Source organism: Caretta caretta, chromosome 3 (assembly GCF_965140235.1).
Source record: "Caretta caretta isolate rCarCar2 chromosome 3, rCarCar1.hap1, whole genome shotgun sequence".
In the NCBI taxonomy this organism is placed as follows: Eukaryota; Metazoa; Chordata; order Testudines; family Cheloniidae; genus Caretta; species Caretta caretta.
In genome coordinates, this window is record NC_134208.1 from 142,191,288 (window position 1) to 142,214,129 (window position 22,842).

Consider the following 22,842-nt stretch of genomic DNA (forward strand, 5'->3'; position numbering starts at 1 on the left):
TACTTGTGGCACCTTAGAGACTAACCAATTTATTTGAGCATAAGCTTTCGTGAGCTACAGCTCAAGCTCATGCTCAAATAAATTGGTTAGTCGCTAAGGTGCCACAAGTACTCCTTTTCTTTTTGCAAATACAGACTAACACGGCTGTTACTCTGAAATAATAATATTGTTACCCCTTTTGACCTGAGTGGTTAACCAGTATTCAGTGTCCTGCAGGTTGTTTCATTTGTGGGAAAAATTGATGATGAACTCAGATATTTCTCTGATGCAATCCTGTTTATTTACAAAGAATAAACACAAAATCCTGTTTCTCTGAACAGAGTAGGAATCAAACAGGAGGCAGTTTCTTCGTGTATGGTTCCAACCCTCTTTCCAGCCAGCACTCTGTGCCCAAATGTTCCCCATCTTTGCATTCTCCTAGGGCCGTGTTACCAGTACTTCTCTTGTTGTCTGCTTCTGCACACAGACACATACCTCCACTAAACAATACTCAGCCTCCTGTGTTTGCATTAGCCCCCAGCAAAACTCCTCTGCCCACATAGCTCAGCAGTGGTGCCTATTATTTTAGCTACCTTACTCCCAAAAGGGACTTAACAGCTTCTTACATTTATCCTGAATGAAGGGCACCAGCTTCAGTGAGCTTTCCCCAACTCTCGTCATAATATTATTATTAATGTGTCCTATTAGTTAGGATTGAAATGCTAAAATCTTTGGGACAATATCTAGTAATCAGTGGTCAAAAATGGAAACCAAATTATGGATCCTGCATACAACACTGGGGGAACTTGTCACTAGCATAAGTGAGTGCAATTTCAATTATATCCGTTGAGCTGTGTCCATTTAGGTGGGTAATGAATTTTGTTCACTAAATATAATTAACAGGAAGGAACTGGCTATTCTGTAGCTTTAGACTCTTGCTATAAAGGATCATAGAGAAATACAGAAGGTACACAACAGGGGAAGCAGAAGGAAGCAAGGAGAGAAGTTGCTTAGTTATTCAGAAATGATAGAAAAATTAGGTCTTTCTTTGTTTGAAAGTGCACAGAATGCTGAGGGGAAAGTTGGAGGAAGAAATTGCTGCAGTGTTATGCCACATAGACTCAAACACAAGAGAAAGGAGACATCATGTTAAGGACTGGAGAGTAAGGACTCCATCCTGCACCTATGTGATACTTGCTGCCTGCACCTCTCACTGAAGCCAATGGGAGTTGAGGGCACTCAGCACCTCTCAGGATGGGTTCCTGAGGCCCTGATTTAGCACAGTGCTAAAGTGTATGCTTAACTGCCCTCCTGAAAAGAGATGCTTTCCTGGATCTGGGCATAAAAGAATTTCTGCAGAATATCTTCAGATTGCTGCCTCTTTGAAATACTAACTACTCGCTAAGAGAGAAAGTACTATAAAGAGAATTAATAAGTGTAGATGAGAGGTTAACTCTTATTTCATCAGTTTTAAGTGCATGATCATATATGAAAAAGGTAGAGAAAAGCATGTAGAAGAAAAATATGATGGTGTAAAAATGCAACCAAAAAAAAAAAAATCAGTCATGAGTTTCCCAGACTTTATTTATTTATTTAATTAAAACGTTTTATTTAAGTGCCATGCTTCTATATCCTTTGGGCCAGAGTGTGCCTGTTCCCTTTGTGGCTGAAAAAGTGTCTGTGGGTGGGGAAAAGTGTCACATGGACACAATCACAGTTCCCCTCTGCATCAGCCTACGGAACTGATCAGATACATGGAGCATAGCATGCTGTAGCCCGTTTAGGCGTGTAGCCACAGGTTAACTTCTTCTGCAGGCCTGGGAGAACAATTCTTCCTAGAATTCTCCCTGGGATGACTCAGTTCCTCATCACTTCTTACCTAGCTGTGGGTCTATCTAGGCATAGTTGAGCCCTTTAGGGCCATGTTCTGCTTGGCAAACTCATCTAGTAGACCCACTGAAACCAGTGGGACTATTTGCTTGAGTAAGATGAGTGGGATTTGAACCAATGGGTACAATTCTCAAAACAACCGTAGTGATTTAGGAGCCTGTCACATTTTCCAAAAGTGATACAGGAGTCTACGTGTCATAGAAAATCATTGGAAATTTACTCCTAAGCCAATTAGGGGCTTTTGAAAATTTTACTCAACACCACAAAATCAGAGCAGTCGAATTAGCAGAGAACAGCCACCTGCTTTTCTGAAACAAAGTAAGTTATTGAAAAGCATGTGCCTTAGTTGCAAGACCAATTTCTTGGCCTAGTCTTTACTTTTATAAAGTACTGTATTGATAACCATAGGAGGAATGATGACGTACAATATATTTGGGGAGAGAAGAATTTGTGGCATCTGCCAACACTACTATAGTTAAACCTGTGGCAGTAATTTCAAAAATACTGTATACATAAAAAGCTTTGAAAAAAAATCATCTCAGCCTATTACTACTTTGTGGGGAAGGGGAAGGAGATGAAATGACATTAAATTCTAAATGGGTTCAAGATATTTGCTGCATCCCTTGGGGATGGGAAATGCTAGTGGAGAACAATCTGACTACACTTGCAAAGAACAGCTGGATAAAAGACAATGGTGAAGTATGTACTGATTAGAACCAAGAAGAGAACTAAAGTCTTGAGGTGACTAGTAGGATGGGCGGAATTTGCATATGTAGCATTCTTGTGCATTAAACATGACAAGAATCCAAGCTGGGGAAAACTGGTGACGTTCCTTCACTGGTCTTTAGAGTAATTCAATCCAATAGAATGAAAACTTCTCCCCTGGTCTGTTTGTTTAGTTGCCCTGTGTATCTGTTTCTATAAAATATTGAAAATGCAGAATAATAATTTTTCTTTCCTCCTCCCACCCCCTTCTTCATGGCAGAACTTTGTCATATTTCTTTGAAGTAAAGACTAATGATCCAATTTAGATGTCTCTGTATGAAGAAGTACTTTATATTGCTTATTATAGATAGAAAGAGGTTGCTTTCTGGGTCAGTAATGCCATTTAAGTTAAGCCCACATGCTGACATACTCTGGTAGCTTCAAGTACTGTTCCTGTCAGAAGAGAAGTGAAAGGTCAATGGTTTACAGATTGCTGCTGGTGGTCTGGTAGCAGCTACAGTAAGATTTGAACTTCTTATAATGTCGTGACATGACGGGTAGAATAGTAACTGGTCAGCAAAATGAAGGTTTGCCTAAGTTTGTCCTAGCTCAGCAATTAACCTAAAATTCTGTGCTTCAGCTGCAGAACAGACCTGCCCCAACTTTCAGATTGCACACATGTGCATGTAGAGACACACACACACACACACACACACCCACCCCAGTGTACACATTCTTTCAACCACACGAATCTTACATTGCTACCGCAATTCTTAACTTAGTGCGTTTAGCGCTGCTACTCTGGCCGTAGCTGTTGATGTCTGAAAAGTACCTGACACAACAAAGGGATTAAATATAAGCACTGAATCTGGAAGTGTGAAATACGTGTATAAATTGAACAACGAAAAAGAATGTCCTGTTGCAAATCTGGCAGCAAATAAAAGTTGGATTTAAAAAAAAAACACCATTTCCATCTGAACGATTTATGACATAGCAGCAGGAAATGCAGGTAATTAAGAGAATTAACATCTTTCATAAATTAGCCATTTTAAAAGAGGTATTTTATGAAGGTTGGAGGCAAACTCCAGAGATGGGAAGCCATTTTATTGCACTACCATGTTGTTGGCAGGTGTTGCTAGTATTAATACCCGTCCCCCTCCCCATGGAATAATTTGGAAGAAACTCCATGTGGGGAACCTTGTGCACTTTCTCTCCCTCAAACCATCTATTGTGGTATTTTCTGAGAGAGGGGGCGATTTGGGCCTAGGCTGTTCGAACAGGATCAGCTTACTCACAAAGGGCCTGATCATGGCCCAGCTCTGGGGAGCCATACAGAGTTTAAGGGTATGTCTACACTACGGAATAAGGTCGAATTTATAGAAGTCGGTTTTTTAGAAATCGGTTTTATAAATTCGAGTGTGTGTGTCCCCACAGTAAATGCTCTAAGTGCATTAAGTGCATTAACTCGGCGGAGCGCTTCCACAGTACCGAGGCAAGCGTCGACTTCCGGAGCGTTGCACTGTGGATAGCTATCCCACAGTTCCCGCAGTCTCCGCTGCCCATTGGAATTCTGGGTTGAGATCCCAATGCCTGATGGGGCTAAAACATTGTCGCGGGTGGTTCTGGGTACATATCGTCAGCCTCCCGTTCCCTCCCTCCCCCCGTGAAAGCAAGGGCAGACAATCATTTCGCGCCTTTTTTCCTGAGTTACCTGTGCAGACGCCATACCATGGCAAGCATGGAGCCCGCTCAGGTAACCGTCACCCTATGTCTCCTGGGTGCTGGCAGACGCGGTACGGCATTGCTACACAGTAGCAGCAACCCCTTGCCTTGTGGCAGCAGACGGTACAGTACGACTGGTAGCCGTCATCGTCATGTCTGAGGTGCTCCTGGTCGCCTCTGTGAGGTCGATCAGGAGCGCCTGGGCAGACATGGGCACAGGGACTAAATTTGGAGTGACTTGACCAGGTCATTCTCTTTAGTCCTGCAGTCAGTCCTATTGAACCGTCTTATGGTGAGCGGGCAGGCGATACGGACTGCTAGCAGTCGTGCTGTACCATCTTCTGCCGAGCAGTCATGAGATGTGGATGGCATGCAGTCCGTCTGCTGCCAGCCAAAGATGTAAAAGATAGATGGAGTGGGTCAAAACAAGAAATAGACCAGATTTGTTTTGTACTCATTTGCTTCCCCCCCCTCCCCTGTCTAGGGGACTCATTCTTCTAGATCACACTGCAGTCAAGGTGCAGCGAGGTAAATCTAGCCATGTATCAATCAGAGGCCAGGCTAATCTTCTTGCTCCAATAAGGACAATAACTTAGGTGCACCATTTCTTATTGGAACCCTCTGTGAAGTCCTGCCTGAAATACTCCTTGATGTAAAGCCACCCCCTTTGTTGATTTTAGCTCCCTGAAGCCAACCCTGTAAGCGCCCCTCCCAGCGTCAGAGCAATGGCAAACAATCGGGCATCTGAGAGTGCTGTCCAGAGCAGTCACAATGGAGCGCTCTGATGGGGCTAAAACATTGTCGCGGGTGGTTCTGGGTACGTGTCGTCAGGCCCCCGTTCCCTCCCTCCCTCCGTGAAAGCAAGGGCAGACAATCATTTCGCGCCTTTTTTCCTGAGTTACCTGTGCAGACGCCATACCACAGCAAGCATGGAGCCCGCTCAGGTAACCGTCACCCTATGTCTCCTGGGTGCTGGCAGACGCGGTACGGCTTTGCTGCACAGTAGCAGCAACCCCTTGCCTTCTGGCAGCAGACGGTGCAATACGATTGGTAGTCGTCCTCATCGTGTCCGAGGTGCTCCTGGCCGCGTCGGCTGGGAGCGCCTGGGCAGACATGGGCGCAGGGACTAAATTTGGAGTGACTTGACCAGGTCATTCTCTTTAGTCCTGCAGTCAGTCCTATTGAACCGTCTTATGGTGAGCAGGCAGGCGATACGGACTGCTAGCAGTCGTACTGTACCATCTTCTGCCAGGCAGGCAAGAGATGAGGATTGCTAGCAGTCGTATTGCACCATCTTCTGCCAGGCAGGCAAGAGATGGGGATGGCTAGCAGGCGTACTGTACCATCTTCTGCCAAGCAGCCATGAGATGTGGATGGCATGCAGTCCTTCTGCACCGTCTGCTGCCAGCCAAAGATGTAAAAGATAGATGGAGTGGGTCAAAACAAGAAATAGACCAGATTTGTTTTGTACTCATTTGCCTCCTCCCCTGTCTAGGGGACTCATTCCTCTAGGTCACACTGCAGTCACTCACAGAGAAGGTGCAGCGAGGTAAATCTAGCCATGTATCAATCAGAGGCCAGGCTAACCTCCTTGTTCCAATAACAACGATAACTTAGGTGCACCATTTCTTATTGGAACCCTCCGTGCAGTCCTGCCTGAAATACTCCTTGATGTACAGGCACCCCCTTTGTTGATTTTAGCTCCCTGAAGCCAACCCTGTAAGCCGTGTCGTCAGTCGCCCCTCCCTCCGTCAGAGCAACGGCAGACAATCGTTCCGCGCCTTTTTTCTGTGCGGACGCCATACCACGGCAAGCATGGAGCCCGCTCAGCTCACTTTGGCAATTAGGAGCACATTAACCACCACACGCATTATTCAGCAGTATATGCAGCACCAGAACATGGCAACGCGATACCGGGCGAGGAGGCGACGTCAGCGCGGTCCTGTGAGTGATCAGGACATGGACACAGATTTCTCTGAAAGCATGGGCCCTGCCAATGCATGCATCATGGTGCTAATGGGGCAGGTTCATGCTGTGGAAGGCCGATTCTGGGCTCGGGAAACAAGCACAGACTGGTGGGACCGCATAGTGTTGCAGGTCTGGGACGATTCCCAGTGGCTACGAAACTTTCGCATGCGTAAGGGCACTTTCATGGAACTTTGTGACTTGCTTTCCCCTGTCCTGAAGCGCATGAATACCAAGATGAGAGCAGCCCTCACAGTTGAGAAGCGAGTGGCGATAGCCCTGTGGAAGCTTGCAACGCCAGACAGCTACCGGTCAGTTGGGAATCAATTTGGAGTGGGCAAATCTACTGTGGGGGCTGCTGTGATGCAAGTAGCCCACGCAATCAAAGATCTGCTGATATCAAGGGTAGTGACCCTGGGAAATGTGCAGGTCATAGTGGATGGCTTTGCTGCAATGGGATTCCCTAACTGTGGTGGGGCTATAGATGGAACCCATATCCCTATCTTGGCACCGGAGCACCAAGCCGCCGAGTACATAAACCGCAAGGGGTACTTTTCAATAGTGCTGCAAGCTCTGGTGGATCACAAGGGACGTTTCACCAACATCAACGTGGGATGGCCGGGAAAGGTGCATGATGCTCGCATCTTCAGGAACTCTGGTCTGTTTCAAAAGCTGCAGGAAGGGACTTTATTCCCAGACCAGAAAATAACTGTTGGGGATGTTGAAATGCCTATATGTATCCTTGGGGACCCAGCCTACCCCTTAATGCCATGGCTCATGAAGCCGTACACAGGCAGCCTGGACAGTGGTCAGGAGCTGTTCAACTACAGGCTGAGCAAGTGCAGAATGGTGGTAGAATGTGCATTTGGACGTTTAAAGGCGCGCTGGCGCAGTTTACTGACTCGCTTAGACCTCAGCGAAACCAATATTCCCACTGTTATTACTGCTTGCTGTGTGCTCCACAATATCTGTGAGAGTAAGGGGGAGACGTTTATGGCGGGGTGGGAGGTTGAGGCAAATCGCCTGGCTGCTGGTTACGCGCAGCCAGACACCAGGGCGGTTAGAAGAGCACAGGAGGGCGCGGTACGCATCAGAGAAGCTTTGAAAAACAGTTTCATGACTGGCCAGGCTACGGTGTAAAAGTTCTGTTTGTTTCTCCTTGATGAACCCCCCCGCCCCTTGGTTCACTCTACTTCCCTGTAAGCTAACCACCCTCCCCTCCTCCCTTTAATCATTGCTTGCAGAGCCAATAAAGTCATTGCTGCTTCACAGTCATGCATTCGTTATTCATTCATCACACAAATAGGGGGATGACTACCAAGGTATCCCAGGAGGGGTGGTGGAGGAGGGAAGGAAAATGCCACACAGCACTTTAAGCACAGCACTTTAAAAGTTTACAACTTTAAAATTTATTGAATGACAGCCTTCTTTTTTTTGGGCAATCCTCTGTGGGGGAGTGGCTGGTTGGCCGGAGGCCTCCCCACCGTGTTCTTGGGCGTCTGGGTGTGGAGGCTATGGAACTTGGGGAGGAGGGCGGTTGGTTACAGAGGGGCTGCAGTGGCAGTCTGTGCTCCAGCTGCCTTTGCTGCAGCTCAACCATACACTGGAGCATACTGGTTTGGTCCTGCAGCAGCCTCAGCATTGAATCCTGCCTCCTCTCATCACGCTGCCGCCACCTTTGAGCTTCAGCCCTGTCTTCAGCCCGCCACTTACTCTCTTCAGCCCGCCACTTACTCTCTTCAGCCCTCCACCTCTCCTCCCGGTCATTTTGTGCTTTCCTGCACTCTGACATTATTTGCCTCCACGCATTCGTCTGTGCTCTGTCAGTGTGGGAGGACAGCATGAGCTCGGAGAACATTTCATCGCGAGTGCGTTTTTTTTTCTTTCTAAGCTTCACTAGCCTCTGGGAAGGAGAAGATCCTGTGATCATTGAAACACATGCAGCTGGTGGAGAAAAAAAAAGGGACAGCGGTATTTAAAAAGACACATTTTATAAAACAGTGGCTACACTCTTTCAGGGTAAACCTTGAAAGTTAACATTACATACATAGCACATGTGCTTTCGTTACAAGGTCGCATTTTGCCTCCTCCCACCGCGTGAACGGATTTTGGTTGAATGCCAGCAAACATACACTGCAATGCTTTGTTCTACAGTGATTCCCCAGTACGTGTTGCTGGCCTGGAGTGGTAAAGTGTCCTACCATGAAGGACGAAATAAGGCTGCCCTCCCCAGAAACCTTTTGCAAAGGCAGAACCGCAAATGCCAGGGCAAAGTAATCCTTTCACATGCTTGCTTTTAAACCATGTATAGCATTTTAAAAGGTACACTCACCAGAGGTCCCTTCTCCGCCTGCTGAGTCCAGGAGGCAGCCTTGGGTGGGTTCGGGGGGTACTGGCTCCAGGTCTAGGGTGAGAAACAGTTCCTGGCTGTCGGGAAAACCGGTTTCTCCGCTTGCTTGCTGTGAGCTATCTACAACCTCCTCATCATCATCTTCTTCGTCCCCAAAACCTACTTCTGTATTGCCTCCATCTCCATTGAAGGAGTCAAACAACACGGCTGGGGTAGTGGTGGCTGAACCCCCTAAAATGGCATGCAGCTCATCATAGAAGCGGCATGTTTGGGGCTCTGACCCAGAGCGGCCGTTCGCCTCTCTGGTTTTCTGGTAGGCTTGCCTCAGCTCCTTCAGTTTCACGCGGCACTGCTTCGGGTCCCTGTTATGGCCTCTGTCCTTCATGCCCTGGGAGATTTTCAGAAAGGTTTTGGCATTTCGAAAACTGGAACGGAGTTCTGATAGCACGGATTCCTCTCCCCAAACAGCGATCAGATCCCGTACCTCCCGTTCAGTCCATGCTGGAGCTCTTTTGCGATTCTGGGACTCCATCATGGTCACCTCTGCTGATGAGCTCTGCATGGTCACCTGCAGCTTGCCACGCTGGCCAAACAGGAAATGAGATTCAAAAGTTCGCGGTTCTTTTCCTGTCTACCTGGCCAGTGCATCTGAGTTGAGAGCGCTGTCCAGAGCGGTCAGAATGGAGCACTCTGGGATAGCTCCCGGAGGCCAATACCATCGAATTGTGTCCACAGTACCCCAAATTCGAGCCGGCAACGTCGATTTAAGCGCTAATCCACTTGTCAGGGGTGGAGTAAGGAAATCGATTTTAAGAGCCCTTTAAGTCGAAATAAAGGGCTTCATTGTGTGGACGGGTGCAGGTTTAAATCGATTTAACGCTGCTAAATTCGATCTAAAGTCCTAGTGTAGACCAGGGCTAAGAGGGAGTAAGATCCCCCCCCCCCTCCCCGCCGTGGCCCTTGTGCAGCCTTTTTGCAGTTACTGCTGCAGGCCTAGGGGTAAATTGAGGGGGCAGGGAATCCTCTAATTCTACCCCCCTCTCCCACTCTGCACAAGAATGGTCAGTCTTAACTCCACCCCATAATGTGCCAGCCAGCACAGTAATAGATTATTATCCCCAGGGAGGGAGTCAACGGGGAATAGTGAAGGAATTGTGGTTCTCAGAAGACAGATTCCTTCCCCGAGTTACCCCTCTGGCGGCACAGCTGTGCATCTCCCCTCACACTGGGCTAACAGCAAATGCTTAATCTAACCCTAAATTTTCTTTTTCTTGGCTTTCTGTAGCCTGCCAAACAGCTTGCACATCTTAGTTATGAGGTTTTCAGGGTTCATTCTGACCCCAGGGGAATTAGCCTGTCTGAAGAGTCCCCTGGCATTCAAAAAGGGGTTAGCTTATCTGCCTAGGGATATGTTATCCTGTGACTTGCTTCCTCGGGGAGAAATGGAAGAATTCCTCATGATTGCTGGTAAGAGATGTTAGATGCAGAGGCCTTGAATGTTTCTTGTAACACTATATAATCCTCACTTTTATGAAAAGTGGGTCAGTCATAAAATGAGGGCAACCATGCTTTAAGGATATATCAGCAGTTCTAGGAGAAGCCACATTTTTCCTGGCCACTTCGGTTTAAAATGGATCATTGCATACTTGGACCTGCAGTTTCCACATGAGCGCAGGTGCAGCCCCCAAGGGGGGGGGCACATTTCCTCTCCCTGAATGTTTGACTATCCTGTGAATGTTCCTCTTAGAAATGCTGCAGGGCTTGTGGTTTCCCCATAGCCTTTACCTTTTTAAACGTAATTGCTCCTCTGCTCAAGAGGCACCTTTATAGGAAACAGGACTCAGCTATAGTCCATGTAATAGGACCTTGTGAGGCAGATTTGATCTGTACTTTATCTGCCTTGGTATACTGCTTCTCTGTATACTTAAGAGTTCTGTTTCTTCAGTGGACAACATAGTTCAGGGGGGCACTGGCAATTTAACAGAACAGAAAGTATAACAAGGCCAAATCAAAACATGCGTCTCCCAAAAGTCTAAGTGATTGAAGAAGCTTCGGGATACACTCTCCTATGTTTGTTAAATTATTTTCTGTGGGGGATTATACTGCTCAAGTGAAGGAGCCAGTGGCAGAGGCTTGATAGGGCAGATTTCCTCTTTCTAATAAAGCTTTGATTGTTGCCAGAAACACCTCTCCCCACCCCCCGCTCCCACAATTCCTATTGAATATTTCTTTTGAAGAGAGGAAGGTTAAAATGTGGACTACAAATGGTCCAGGCACAGCCATTGCCCTGCAAATGAAGTTCAAAAGGTAGGGAAAGAATGAGTGCTATTGAGTGAATGGGTGAAAGGAAGAGGGAGGGAGGCCAATTGGCTGAGTAAGTGGTGCGGTTCTTTCCTTTCCCAAGGAAACCATGGAAAGATTAAAAATCCCTTCAAAAATACTGCACCCTAATTTAGGAGATAACATTCTTAGGAGCCAGGAATCAGAGGAAAATGGCTTGGAGTTGAGGTGAATTCAAGGTTACTGGGATGTAAAGCTGGGGGGTAGTGTGCGATTCCCTGCTGCTGTCAGGTATGCCACTTGTACCTCCCTGCACTCCAGGAAGATTCACCCTCATGGAGGGATGGTTACGCTGGGTGAGGGTGGCTTTAATTTGCAGTTGTGGCTCTGCAGAGGCTGAGGGGTGCACTGACTCTGTAGCTGCTGTTGTATAAGGATGTAGGGTGTGACTGCAGAAACCACCGGCCATTCTCCATTTTGGAAGGTGGGGTTCTGGATTGCACGTAGTGGCAGGCTGCAGTCAGCACCAGACACTGTGTAATGTGAGTTTTCAGTTCAGGAGCACATGGCCCTTACCTATCAAAGGACTGTATTCTGAGGGGAACTCTTGTCTAGCAGCTACTCCCTTTACACTTGGCTTCTGCATCAATAGTGGATTGTTGTAGCCAAGGACCTCAAGCTGTCATTGTTTAATACGGTTGCAGGAGGAAAAAAAATCTAGCTTAGTAACCCTGGGTAAAGCCATGGTACTGTAGGCTACGACAATTCCTTCAGCTGCGGCTTCTTGTTATTTAGTCCCAAATTCTTTCCCCCATGAGTTATTATTGCCTAAGTCCAAATGAAAGCCTGGGCTGCCATCTGGCTGTGTTAAGTGGCTTGAGACCGATACATGAAGCAGTGCAAGTTCTTGGTGCTCTGTAGTGCGTGTGGGGGTTTGAAAGGTCACTTCTCCCCCAGTGGCCTCAAATTACAACCCCCATTTTACTTTGATAAATGATGGTCTTTCTGGGAAAAGGGGTTGCTCCTCCTTTTCACTCTGTACCCTGAGGTACCAACTTTATTTTGATAGTTGGGTGAATAGTAGAGTATGGCCCTGTCCTAGACTCTCCTGAACCAATGATTCATGAAGAAAGCCCATCTGATTTTTGCCACATTAAATTAATATTCAGCTCAAAAGGGCCACGTTGGCTTTAAAATGACCAAACATATCCTGGCTCAACAGCAGGCACTGTCAGAGTTCGGAACAACAGGTACTGTCAGGCCAGGCTTCTTCGGTTACAGCAGGGGGATATCCTTCCTCCCTGTCCCAATTTCACCCAGAACGGTCACTGGAAGAAGAAGCTGGCTCTTTTTATCTTGCCTGCTAGGTTCTGGTTGGCTTCTGCCTGCTCCCAGCCCTTCTACCTGCTGGAGGACCAATCCTTGGTTCTGCTTGCTGCTGATCCGAAGTGGCCTTTTTGGCAGTTCTTGGAGGACTGAACTTGGTGCTTTTCTTCCCAAAATGACACCACCTTTGGGCAGGGCTTTTGCCTTCAATCTCAAAAGGCTCAGTAAGTGGCTTGCACCTGGGGAAAACTGCTTAGATCAAGTCTGAGAGGCAGTCCAATAGTTTGTATACTTCTGAGAAGAAAAGGAGTACTTGTTGCACATTAGAGACTAACCAATTTATTTGAGCATAAGCTTTCATGAGCTAATTGGTTAGTCTATAAGGTGCCACAAGTACTCCTTTTCTTTTTGCGAATACAGACTAACACGGCTGTTACTCTGACTCCTGAGAAGAGCAGTTTTCCCTCTTCTCTCTTCATTTTGCTTCTCCCTTCGAAGCGGAGTATCAACATTTCCTGCGTAGAGCTGAAAAGCAGACATTCGGTTACCTAGGAAGCGAGTAATTGAGGTGTAATTGAAAGTATATTATCAGCCCTGGTCCTGCCATGGTAGAAGTTACTTGCTTTACATATCTCGCTAGGCTTGATTTGTCCAAGGCTGCTATTACATTATTTTGTTTCGCTAAATCATTAATCAGTATTTTTTAAAGTTTTCTTATTTTTAAGCAAGTGAAAAATCAAATAAGGCAAGTTTTTTTTTTTAAATGAAAACTAAAATGTTTCAGGTTGAATCAGTGACGAAAGATTGGAATTGATTTGAGCAATTAGATTTATTGCATCATGAGTTGTATCTTCAGTGACTGTTCTATTATGTTGCTTCATTCATGGGTCTGGGCAGGATGGAGACATGCGAAGAACAAATATTCCACATTTATACTGCTTTTTGGAGTAGCTCAAAAGGGGAAATGGCTTCATATCTGAAGGGTGAGGGTCAGATTAGAAGTGTCAACAAAGATGTAATCAGAAACCAAGTTTCACACCCAAAAGATTTGAGGGAAACCAAAAAGTCTGATTGTATTGTGTTTCACCTAAAAATACTGCCTTGGGCTTTTATGGTAGGTAATGCATGCTGTGATTGCTTTTCATTAGTTTTATGAAACATGATGGAGATAAAACAAAAGTAAGGTTACTAAACTTTCTTCCAAAATATTTATGATGGTCATGGTGTATAGGGAGTTTGGGTAAGGTATCCTTTAAATATAACCTCGTTATCTAGTAATCTTTTAGAGTGATCTCTTTTAGAAGAAAGAAAAGGAGTACTTGTGGCACCTTAGAGCGAAACAAATTTATTGGAGCTACAGCTCACTTCATCAGATGCATTCCTTTTAGAAGAAGAATTCCTTTTTTTCTGAAATGCTAAGCCAGACAGGCATTTCCTTAGGGGTTAATATTGGTTATGCTATTTTGAAAGAAAGAATAGATTGCCCAGGAAAAGTAAGTAAGTGTGTGTGTGTGTGTGTGTGTGTCTGAGAGAGAGAGAGAGAGAGAGAGAGAGAGATTTCTATTATCACCTTCCTGTGGCTAGCAATCTTATCTCTTCCCTGATTAGAAGGATCTCTTGCTGAATACTGCAGATTGTGTCAAATAACCTTCAGTAACAGGTTTTTAGCTTAAATTCAGTATCTCAGACACTGATAGTCTGTGCATCTAATTTGTTAAGTAGTTGCTGAATTTAACTAGATTTAATGGTGACCCCCAAATATTCTGCTTCCCTCCAAAGCAAGGCAAACTTCAGCCATGACATAAGTAATAATATGTGCTTTTTTATAGCACCTTCCAGTTGAAGATGCTTTACAAACATTAATGAATTGCACCCTACTATGTAAATACTATTAACTCCATTCTACAAATGGAGAAACTTAGGTGCCCTGAGGTTTAGTTAATAGGGGTAGGGATAACCAGCCAGGGTTCTAACATCAAGTTCTGTGGTTAAACTACAAGTCCATGTTTTTTTTCTCCTAAAGTAGAGAATTTAAATCATGATCTATCACCAGCCATTGCTGTTCACTCTGAGGATGTGGCAAAAGAGGAGGTGGAGGAGGTGTCTCATTTTTATAACAGGACAACAAATGGGGCCTGAGGAGCGACATATGTTTTGTCCCACGTTCACTCGGAAGCTTTTGTTGTAGCATGAAAGGCTGCATTGTTCCATGCTTTGTCTTTTGCTGCTGATCGAGGCAGTGATGTGCTGCCAATATTTTAACAAAAGACTTTCTCAAAATGTGTCCTATTGACTTGTGTTAAACCATGAGGTACAAGGAATGCATGTATTCACAGAGGAGAGAGGTGAGAGAATGGGAAAATCTATTAAGGTCTTTTAATCCAGAATGCGCTCTCATAACCAGTCTATAGCAGTCGGACGGCAGCATCACTGAACAGCCTAATGTATATGCTGGGCATACTTTGATACTTTGTTCCTGAAAGATAGACTGATTGTGTTGATGCTAGATCACAGGATTTGACTTGGGGTGGGAAGGAAAGGAAATGCTGGAAGGGTTACTGCAGGTGTCTGCCCTGTGAATTTTTGTTTTTTAAATATCTGACACCTCATGTGTTCTAAAGGCAAACTATTTTCTTCTCAAATATATATTTTTAAGTCCCATATATGAATGTCAGACTTGGCAGGGATAAATTAATACCATCTTAAGAAGAGGATGAAGTGCACCAGCGGGCAGGAAATCTGCAGCTCGCTCTGTTTGATACAATAATTTTGACGAGAGTCGTGGGATTCCTCCTACTTACCACTGTAGCCAGGTCCAATAAAGAGGCAAATGCAATAACGTTAGCTTTAAATCAGTTGTTTATAGATTCCCAGATCTGAATTACCCGTGCCCTTACTCTCATGAATAGTCACCTTGACATCAGTGGGAATGAGTGAGAGTTTTCAAGATTGGTCTCCTAGTCCAGACACAGCAGGCCAGATTCTCAACTGTACTCGAGCCCCTTTTCATGGCTCCTGTGGTATAAAGGGGCCAGAAAGAAGCCCAATTCCCCCAGCTAGCAGCTTCCTGGGTACAAAGTGATCTTGTAGGTGGCATATAGGCAGCCATACTCCAGAGTGTTGGGGGTGTGTGTGCGCTCACCATGGAATGGCCCATATACAGCTGTGGGATGGCACCATAAATTCAAGCCCCTCAAGAAGTGCTTGGACTTACACTGGGGGGCCATTTACATCCCCAGCCAGATACAAAAATTGTGGGGGCTCAAAAGTGGCATGAAGCTGCCTTGGCCCTTCACCACCTTGTGGTGTATATTCTGAGAGGCACAACTCAGAATCTGGCCTGGTGTTCTAGAGTTTTCTCTCCAGTTTCTGGCGGGTAGGTGGGTGGAGCTGGGATTAGCAAACTTCTACACTAGAAATAGAATGCCTGCTCTTGACAGATGTGTAAATATCACCAGCCGTTTACTGCTTTGTGCAACAACTGATGAGAGGGGTGTGTGCGGATAAAGGAAGGAGAACTGTTAACCACAGTCTGTCCTGCAGACTATGGTGGTAATCATTACACAGATGTTTCACATATGCAAATTTGAACAGCAGTACCAACCTTTTAGCATGGATAGAGCCCTGGACTGGGACTCAGGAGACGTGTTTTGTTCCTGCCTCTGCAAATGGCCACCTGGGTGAACTTGGGCAAATCAGTTCCCTTCCTGTACCTGTTTCCCCCATCTGTAAACTCGGTATAATGATACTCCTTTGTGTAGTCCTTTGAGATCTATTGATGAAAAATGCTACGTAAGAGCTAGGTGGTAGTAGTAGTATATTGGTACAGTGTTACAAAAAGCTTTACTGGAAATCCTGAAAAATGGGATTAGTGTACACTTGCATAAACAAAATTCCTCTGTACTTCACAAAAGGATATTCATCTCCTCAACTCAACTGTATTTGTCTCCTCTATCCCATCCCCTACATACTAAGATATCATAGAAACTCAGGATTTAATATATTTCTGTTATTTCCAGCTTCTTGTTGAATCCCTTTGATTAATATTTTAGTGTAAGAAAAAGTGACTTGATAAGTAGTGGCTGTTTAAGACCTTTGCTTTTATGTACATGCTACTTGCTGATTCAGTTTCTGTGTGTGTGTGTGTAGGTGGGGGGACATTCTCTTTTTATGTCTTTTCAAAGTCACCCCATGTCTATCCAGTAAGTATTTGAGCATTTTTTAGTCCTGGTCTTTGGAACATGGGCACACTTCACTGTTTTTAAAAATGGAGTACACAAAAGCCAGTATACAAAATGCCCAATCAAATTTTGAAGAGGCATGAGGTTATACCCTCCAGAAAGCATCCAGAATAGGTTTGATCGTCTTTATTTCTAACATTTTCATTGTTCTATTCATGCTGACAGCTCTGCATTCATATACATCCATGAGCTTCCTACTCTGTGTCTCCACAAGTGTGGAGACTGTTTAGCTGCAGTTTATCTACAAATGAGGTAAAGGATATTTTCTGGCTGTCGCAATTTTTGAGACAGTAGAATCAATATTTGTGGCACAGTTGGCTACGAGTGCATCTTGTCAGCCACGCCTTCCTGCTCTTTTGGAGGTCTGTTGTGGCTAAAACAAATATGTTGCACAGGCTGTGAAAATCCTTATCTGGTTCATGGAAGTATGTGGAGAAACTACAATTTCAAATTGCAACTGAGATAACTCAACTCGTCCACTTCTTATATTTCATCAACTCCATAGCTCCTATGGGAGGATATACCAGCTCCATATCTCTTGTTGGCCTTGACTGTTGATTAATGGCAGTCTCCCTGAGTTTAGGTATGTGGGGTGGAGGATCCAAGAGAAGGTTAGGCTTAGATGCGTGCTGCCATCCTCAGCTGATGACCACTCCAGCAGATGACTGTCTAGTTCTGTTGAGTAATTGGGTGAGACAGGGCACAGTTGTGAGGAACTCACTCATTGCCTAGCTGGGTTTGTGAGGGTTGGGAGAAACATGGGCTGACTGACTATTGTGTGGAACAGTTTTAGATGTCACAAGGAAGGCAGACACTTTATCTCTTCGTAGAGCGCTGGAGAGTAATGTTTGGTTGTAGTGCATGGTAGAAATGCATGAGACATCCTGGAAGCCAAATTAAAACTATTAGTAATAGTGCTACTGAGAGTGCTACTCCTTCCATGCACTAGATCAGCAAGACAGGGTTGGGGGGAGCAATAAGTGGATGAGAAGATTGTGCAGCGCAACCTCTGCTGTCTACACTGGCTCCCCTTGGAATATAAAGTCAAACTCAAGATCCTTATCTTCAAGACATACAATTGGCTGGGCCAAGAATGTCTAAAAAGAAGGCCTAAAGTTGAGGCCTAAAGTCGGGCATAATGGAATCATCCATCCTAAGGATAAATCTTGTTTTGTAATGGGTCAATCCAAGACTGTGGAATGAGCTTCTGCAGGATCTAAGATCTTCCACAGACCTCAGATTTTCCTTTCCAAGTGCAAGGCACATGTCAGCCTCACCTTCAGTAATTAAAATATATAGCACCACAAACACAAAATACATATTAAAAAATCCCTCACGTAATTCCTTCCCCCCCCCCCCTTCTCCACCCAGGGAGAAAGATAAGACTGCACTGTATAGTTTCTAGTCACATTGTTTAATGTACTTCTAGAAGTGCATTAAGCATACTATGGGATGAGGGTGGCATAAGAACCAGAGTAGAATAGAATAGATGGACATTGGACACTAGAAAACCTTTTGTGGAAGGAAGAAGCTCTACCATAAAGGAAACCAGTTGCTAGCAATAGTTTGGGGGGAACTATTTAAACTATGATTTGGGAGGGGTCTAGCAGTGCAGAGGTGCACTCAGATAGGTATGCAAAAACGTGATTGTGTGTGCCACAAGGAAAGAAGAGAAGGGAATTTGTTAAGGACTGGGAGTGTATGAGGTACAATAGAGGATTATGAAGTACTGACATAGGTCCAAGCAAAAGCAGAATTTCAGGCTAGAATCTTAAAATGAAAAATAGTCACACTTGTGCTGGGCTGCTCTGTCAGGGCCTGACTCAGCTTCCACTGAAGTCCAAGGGAGTCTTTCAATTGATTTTAGTGGATCAGGTCCTAGACAAACAGCATCTGTTCTTCATGGCACTTAGAAAAAAAATGCTTTTTGTCCTCTGCACGGTTACAGGCATCAACACTCAACCCAGAGAGGCTTGAATGGGACTGAGATTTTACTGGACAGCAGTTCCTCATTTGCCTTGATAGACTTTCCATTTACGTGGTACAGGACATAATGCCAACAGGAGAAAACGATTGCTATAGTGGGACATCAGGAGGGAGAAATCCAATGGTATTGAAAACCCTCTAGGAAAATCAGTGAGAATTAGACTGCGTGACTATAACATTGGTTTCCAAGAGAACTAATAAATAGTCCACTTGGACCCCGAATGACACTTTCCTTCACTTCTCAGATTGTTTGGGTTGTTATAAAAAGAAGTGTCACCAGAAATGCTTGATACTCTAGTGCTGCTTTCTTTAACAAATGCAGATGTATATTTTTCTTTAATAATAAATATCTTGTTACATTTCTAATTTGAGCCCATCATCCAATTCACATTTTCCCTGAATAAAATGTAGGTTCTCAGTACCAGTACAGTACTTGCTGATCTTTGTGGTTGTTTTCTCTAATAAATAAGCATTGGCTAATGTCGTTGTGCCCTGCTGTGCTGAAACTGAGCAAGGATAATGGTTTACACTTTCCCCTCCAAATGGAAGGAAGACCACAGACATAATTGAAACGTACGATGTCAGGGGGTAATCATTTAGCGCATTACTTTTAATGAAAATGAGGTGAGGACCGATACAGAATGCTGCAAAACAGCACCATGGAAGCAATAAGCTCATTCACTGAGCCGCAAAAGTGTGGCACATGTACCACTCCTCTTCCATCCCTCCTACCCCCAAAAGTTAGATCACGTTGCAGAGGAGTGAGACAGCAGGCTACATCTAATGAGCCTTCTCCTTCTTTCTGTCCTCAGATCTCCCAGCTGATGACAGAGACTGGTCGAGAGGGACTGACTGAAGCAGTGCTGAACCGCTACAATGCAGATAAACCCTCCTTGTACAGCTTCCCTGGTTCCCAGAGCACCTATGTCTCCAGTGAAACTTCAACCGGCACCTCAGTGGCGGCCTCCTTTTTTGCCAGGTAAGAGAGACTTTTCACCTGTTCTTCACAGCAATTTGGAATGCCTGGATCCAGCTTAGGTGTGTTGAAAGGGCTGGTGTCAGTGCAACAGAAAAGGGATGGTTTGAGTACCCTTCTGCACTGGAGTTCTGAGCTGAATAATTGGGATTCAGGCTGTACAGTAGGTTTTTGTATATGCCCCATGTACTGTTGCTGTATGAACATTTATTTGTTAAAAGATGAAATGGGATTAATATATTCCTCCCTGTTTGTATTGGACCATAGAATCTGAGTGACCAAAATGGCCTGTGTGAATGTGGGTGGCATGATGGAATAGAAGATCTCAGCAGCATACCATAGGATTCTTGGGAATAGCAAATATTGATGTATGTTGCCAATGTGATCTATATATATAGTTATTTCCACATTTCGCCAAAGGAAATGGATGCTGGATTAAACATTTAAAAAACATTTAGGGCCAGATCCTAAGATGGTGTAAATCAGCATAGCTCCATTGACTCTATTGACTTACCCTAAGAGAGGATCTGGTCCTCCATTTATTAAATGTCTTACAAAAGTCAAACACAGATAAATTTTAAACATATATGTAGTTAGCCACAGCTGAAATTTGTGTTGCCAACTCTAAGCATCCACCTCTTTTCAACAGAGACACACTTCTTGAATCCCTGGAGGTCCAGCTGTTATTAATGCCATATGATGCTCTTTCTTTTTAAGGGGAAAAATATTTCAGATTTCTGAACTTTGAAAACACTAGAGGTGGAAAAAGAAGAAATTCCCTTTACTTGATTTGTTCCTTCCCATGATGAGGGCTGTACATATTGAGCCAATCTCACTCAATACATTTCATTTATGACAAAAGTTGGATTAAAAACAGCATTTAATAGGAACCATTGCCGACTCCATTTACCTCAGAACTGGGAAAGCTCTTCCACTTTCCCATTATAAATATGGTGCTGCAAAGCTGAGCATGGCAGGATGACAGTGGTCCTGCTTTGCTGTCATTTTCTACTTAATCACAGGCAATTTCAGCGAGATTTGTCAAGCCTTCTTGCATGGTAATATCCAACTGGAGTGCAGATTTGGATCAGCAATTATTTTAGTAGGACTGACTTAAGTAGATTTATGAAGATGATTTGCCCCATTTGCTAAGTGTTCACTGACTGTTCAAGTAGAGAGGATTTATTTTCTCCAAGTAAATTTCAGTGAAATGCAGGAAATTAATGAAACCCATTCAAAACCCATAGTGCAAATCATAGCATTTAAAGTGGAGCCAGTGGAAAGTTCTTGCTAGTCTCCAGTTATGATGCGAACTTTTGGATAGGATCTGCTTGTAAGCCAGAAATCACAGAGATCCCACATCTTTTTGTTGTCTCTTGTTTAAAAAAAAAAGCGCACGTTGCATGACAAAAGTGGACCCATATTTGAATACTATATAAAGACATAATATCTTCACACCATAAAGCAGTCCTGTTCTGGGCTTCCGGTTGTATCATATGGAATGATGGCTAAGACATCAACCTAAACCAAGCACACTTTGCTTTACTTATAATAAGGGGAATCCACTGCTCATGTTTTCAGAGTGTAGGGGACTGATTCTCCCCTGCCTTGCACATGGTGTGGTCATTTACACCTGGATAAAATGGGTCTAAGAAGCTACCATTAGAATGATAGCATTTTACCTCTTCCCTGCACTTTGCACAGGTGTAAATGATTATAAGGGGCAAGGCAGTGAAAAATCAGACCCACTGGTGTGCTGCAGCATGATGAGATGAAGTAGCCAGAATGCCAAGCCTTCTGTTTCCTGTTTAAAGGTGGAGCCTGGACAGAGCAGTAATTATCCACTGTGGTCAGTTTATTTGACATATTTTACTGTACAGACAACAGTAAATTCAAGAACTGCCTGGGCAATTTCCTAATTTGAGTCTGGAGAGTAAAGGAGCTCTGTAGAAGCTGCTTTTTTATAATCTAAGTAAAGACCTATAGTATTTACCCCAAATAGATAAAACACATCTCTGACTGAATACACCCCTGTATTCACACCTCACTATTGTAATATTGTATTAATCTTTGTACAGCATGTGCCTTGTCAGGTATAATTTGAAAAGGAATAGCTCACTGATCAATAATATCCTGATGAAATGTACATAGCAATATTTATATGTAAAGTTATGAATGTAACTGAAATCATGACTGAAATGTGTTTACCAGACAAGTCAGGGGAGGAGGTAAACCTAGCAAACAACAACATGGAACCTCTCTCACCATGAGACTCCCTGTCTCTCTCCTCATAGTGGGAAGGAACTTTATCTCGGGGTAACTCTCAGGAAAGTGCATTTCAAAGGGTGACTGGACTACAAAAGAGAGGGCTAAAAACACCTCAGAGAGTCTTTTTCTCTCCCCCATCTCTCTTTCGCCTAAGATGACAAAGGAACCAGCCCTTTGATTTTTGGATTGTGGGGAAGGAGGGAAAGAATCCTGGCTGGAGAATTTGGTCAGCCCTGTTTCCGGGAACATGTGGTGAAGATTTTCCCTTGAACCGAGTCTAGTTTAAGTTTTAGCTACTAGAAGGTGTTTTATCTTTATTTCTCCTGTAACCATTTCTGACTTTAATACCTGGTAGTTGTACTCACTTAAAATCTATTTCTTTGTAGTTAAATAAACTTGTTTTATTCTTTAAGCACAACACTGGATCAGTTCTGATTAAACTGACCTGTTTGGTAACTCCAGCTAAAGTAGCAGGCTGTTGAATATTGATCCCTTTCAAGGTAACAGACCTATACTATCTGAATTGTGCAGAAGAGGGCTGGACAGTGCAGACCACATGTTTGGGAGAAAATTTGGGACTGGCTGTGTGTTGGGTCACTCTGCAAGTAGTAACCAAGGCTGGTGGAAGCCAGAGTGTGGCTGGTGTTGCTGACAGGCTGCTGGGGTCATTGTTTCTAGACCAGCACTGCAGCTATACACAGATGATCAGGGTGTGATCTACAAGCTGTTTGTGAGCAGCCCTGGTTGGAGTTAAAGCAGCAAAGCATTGTGAGGCACCCAAGGTTACAGGTCACGTGGTGACACAACCGCTCACTAGTCTGGATTGCATACTGGAATGTGACAACATCTCAAGGGATACTTGGATGTAAAGACTCATCCCTTGGAGGTGAAACAAATGACTGAAATGCTTTAGGATGAAGCACACACCAGGTTAAGAACTTTTGACTGTGAAGTTTCTTGAAATTCAGGTAGAAACAAAGTGTAGCAGTGTTGGAGCAGGCTGAGAACAGCTGAGCTCTTATTTTTTCTGATCTTCTTAAGCAGCACTTATTATGACAGTGATATTCACTAACTTTAGCCTAGGGCCAACTGCTAGCCTTGGGGACTCCTCTGAAGACTGCAATGACTCTTGGACTTCTGACAAGCCTGGAGAG

General features: G+C 44.4%; 1 protein-coding gene across 2 annotated transcripts in view; it reads left to right on the forward strand.

Moving 5' to 3' along the window:
- Positions 1-22,842, forward strand: part of KIF26B (kinesin family member 26B) — a 426,203-nt gene that overhangs the window by 163,160 nt on the left and 240,201 nt on the right. For both annotated transcript variants that reach the window (XM_075126974.1, XM_075126975.1), the window contains one exon: positions 19,257-19,423. In XM_075126974.1, the coding sequence (XP_074983075.1) occupies positions 19,257-19,423 (167 nt within the window). The remainder of the gene's footprint in view (positions 1-19,256; positions 19,424-22,842) is intronic.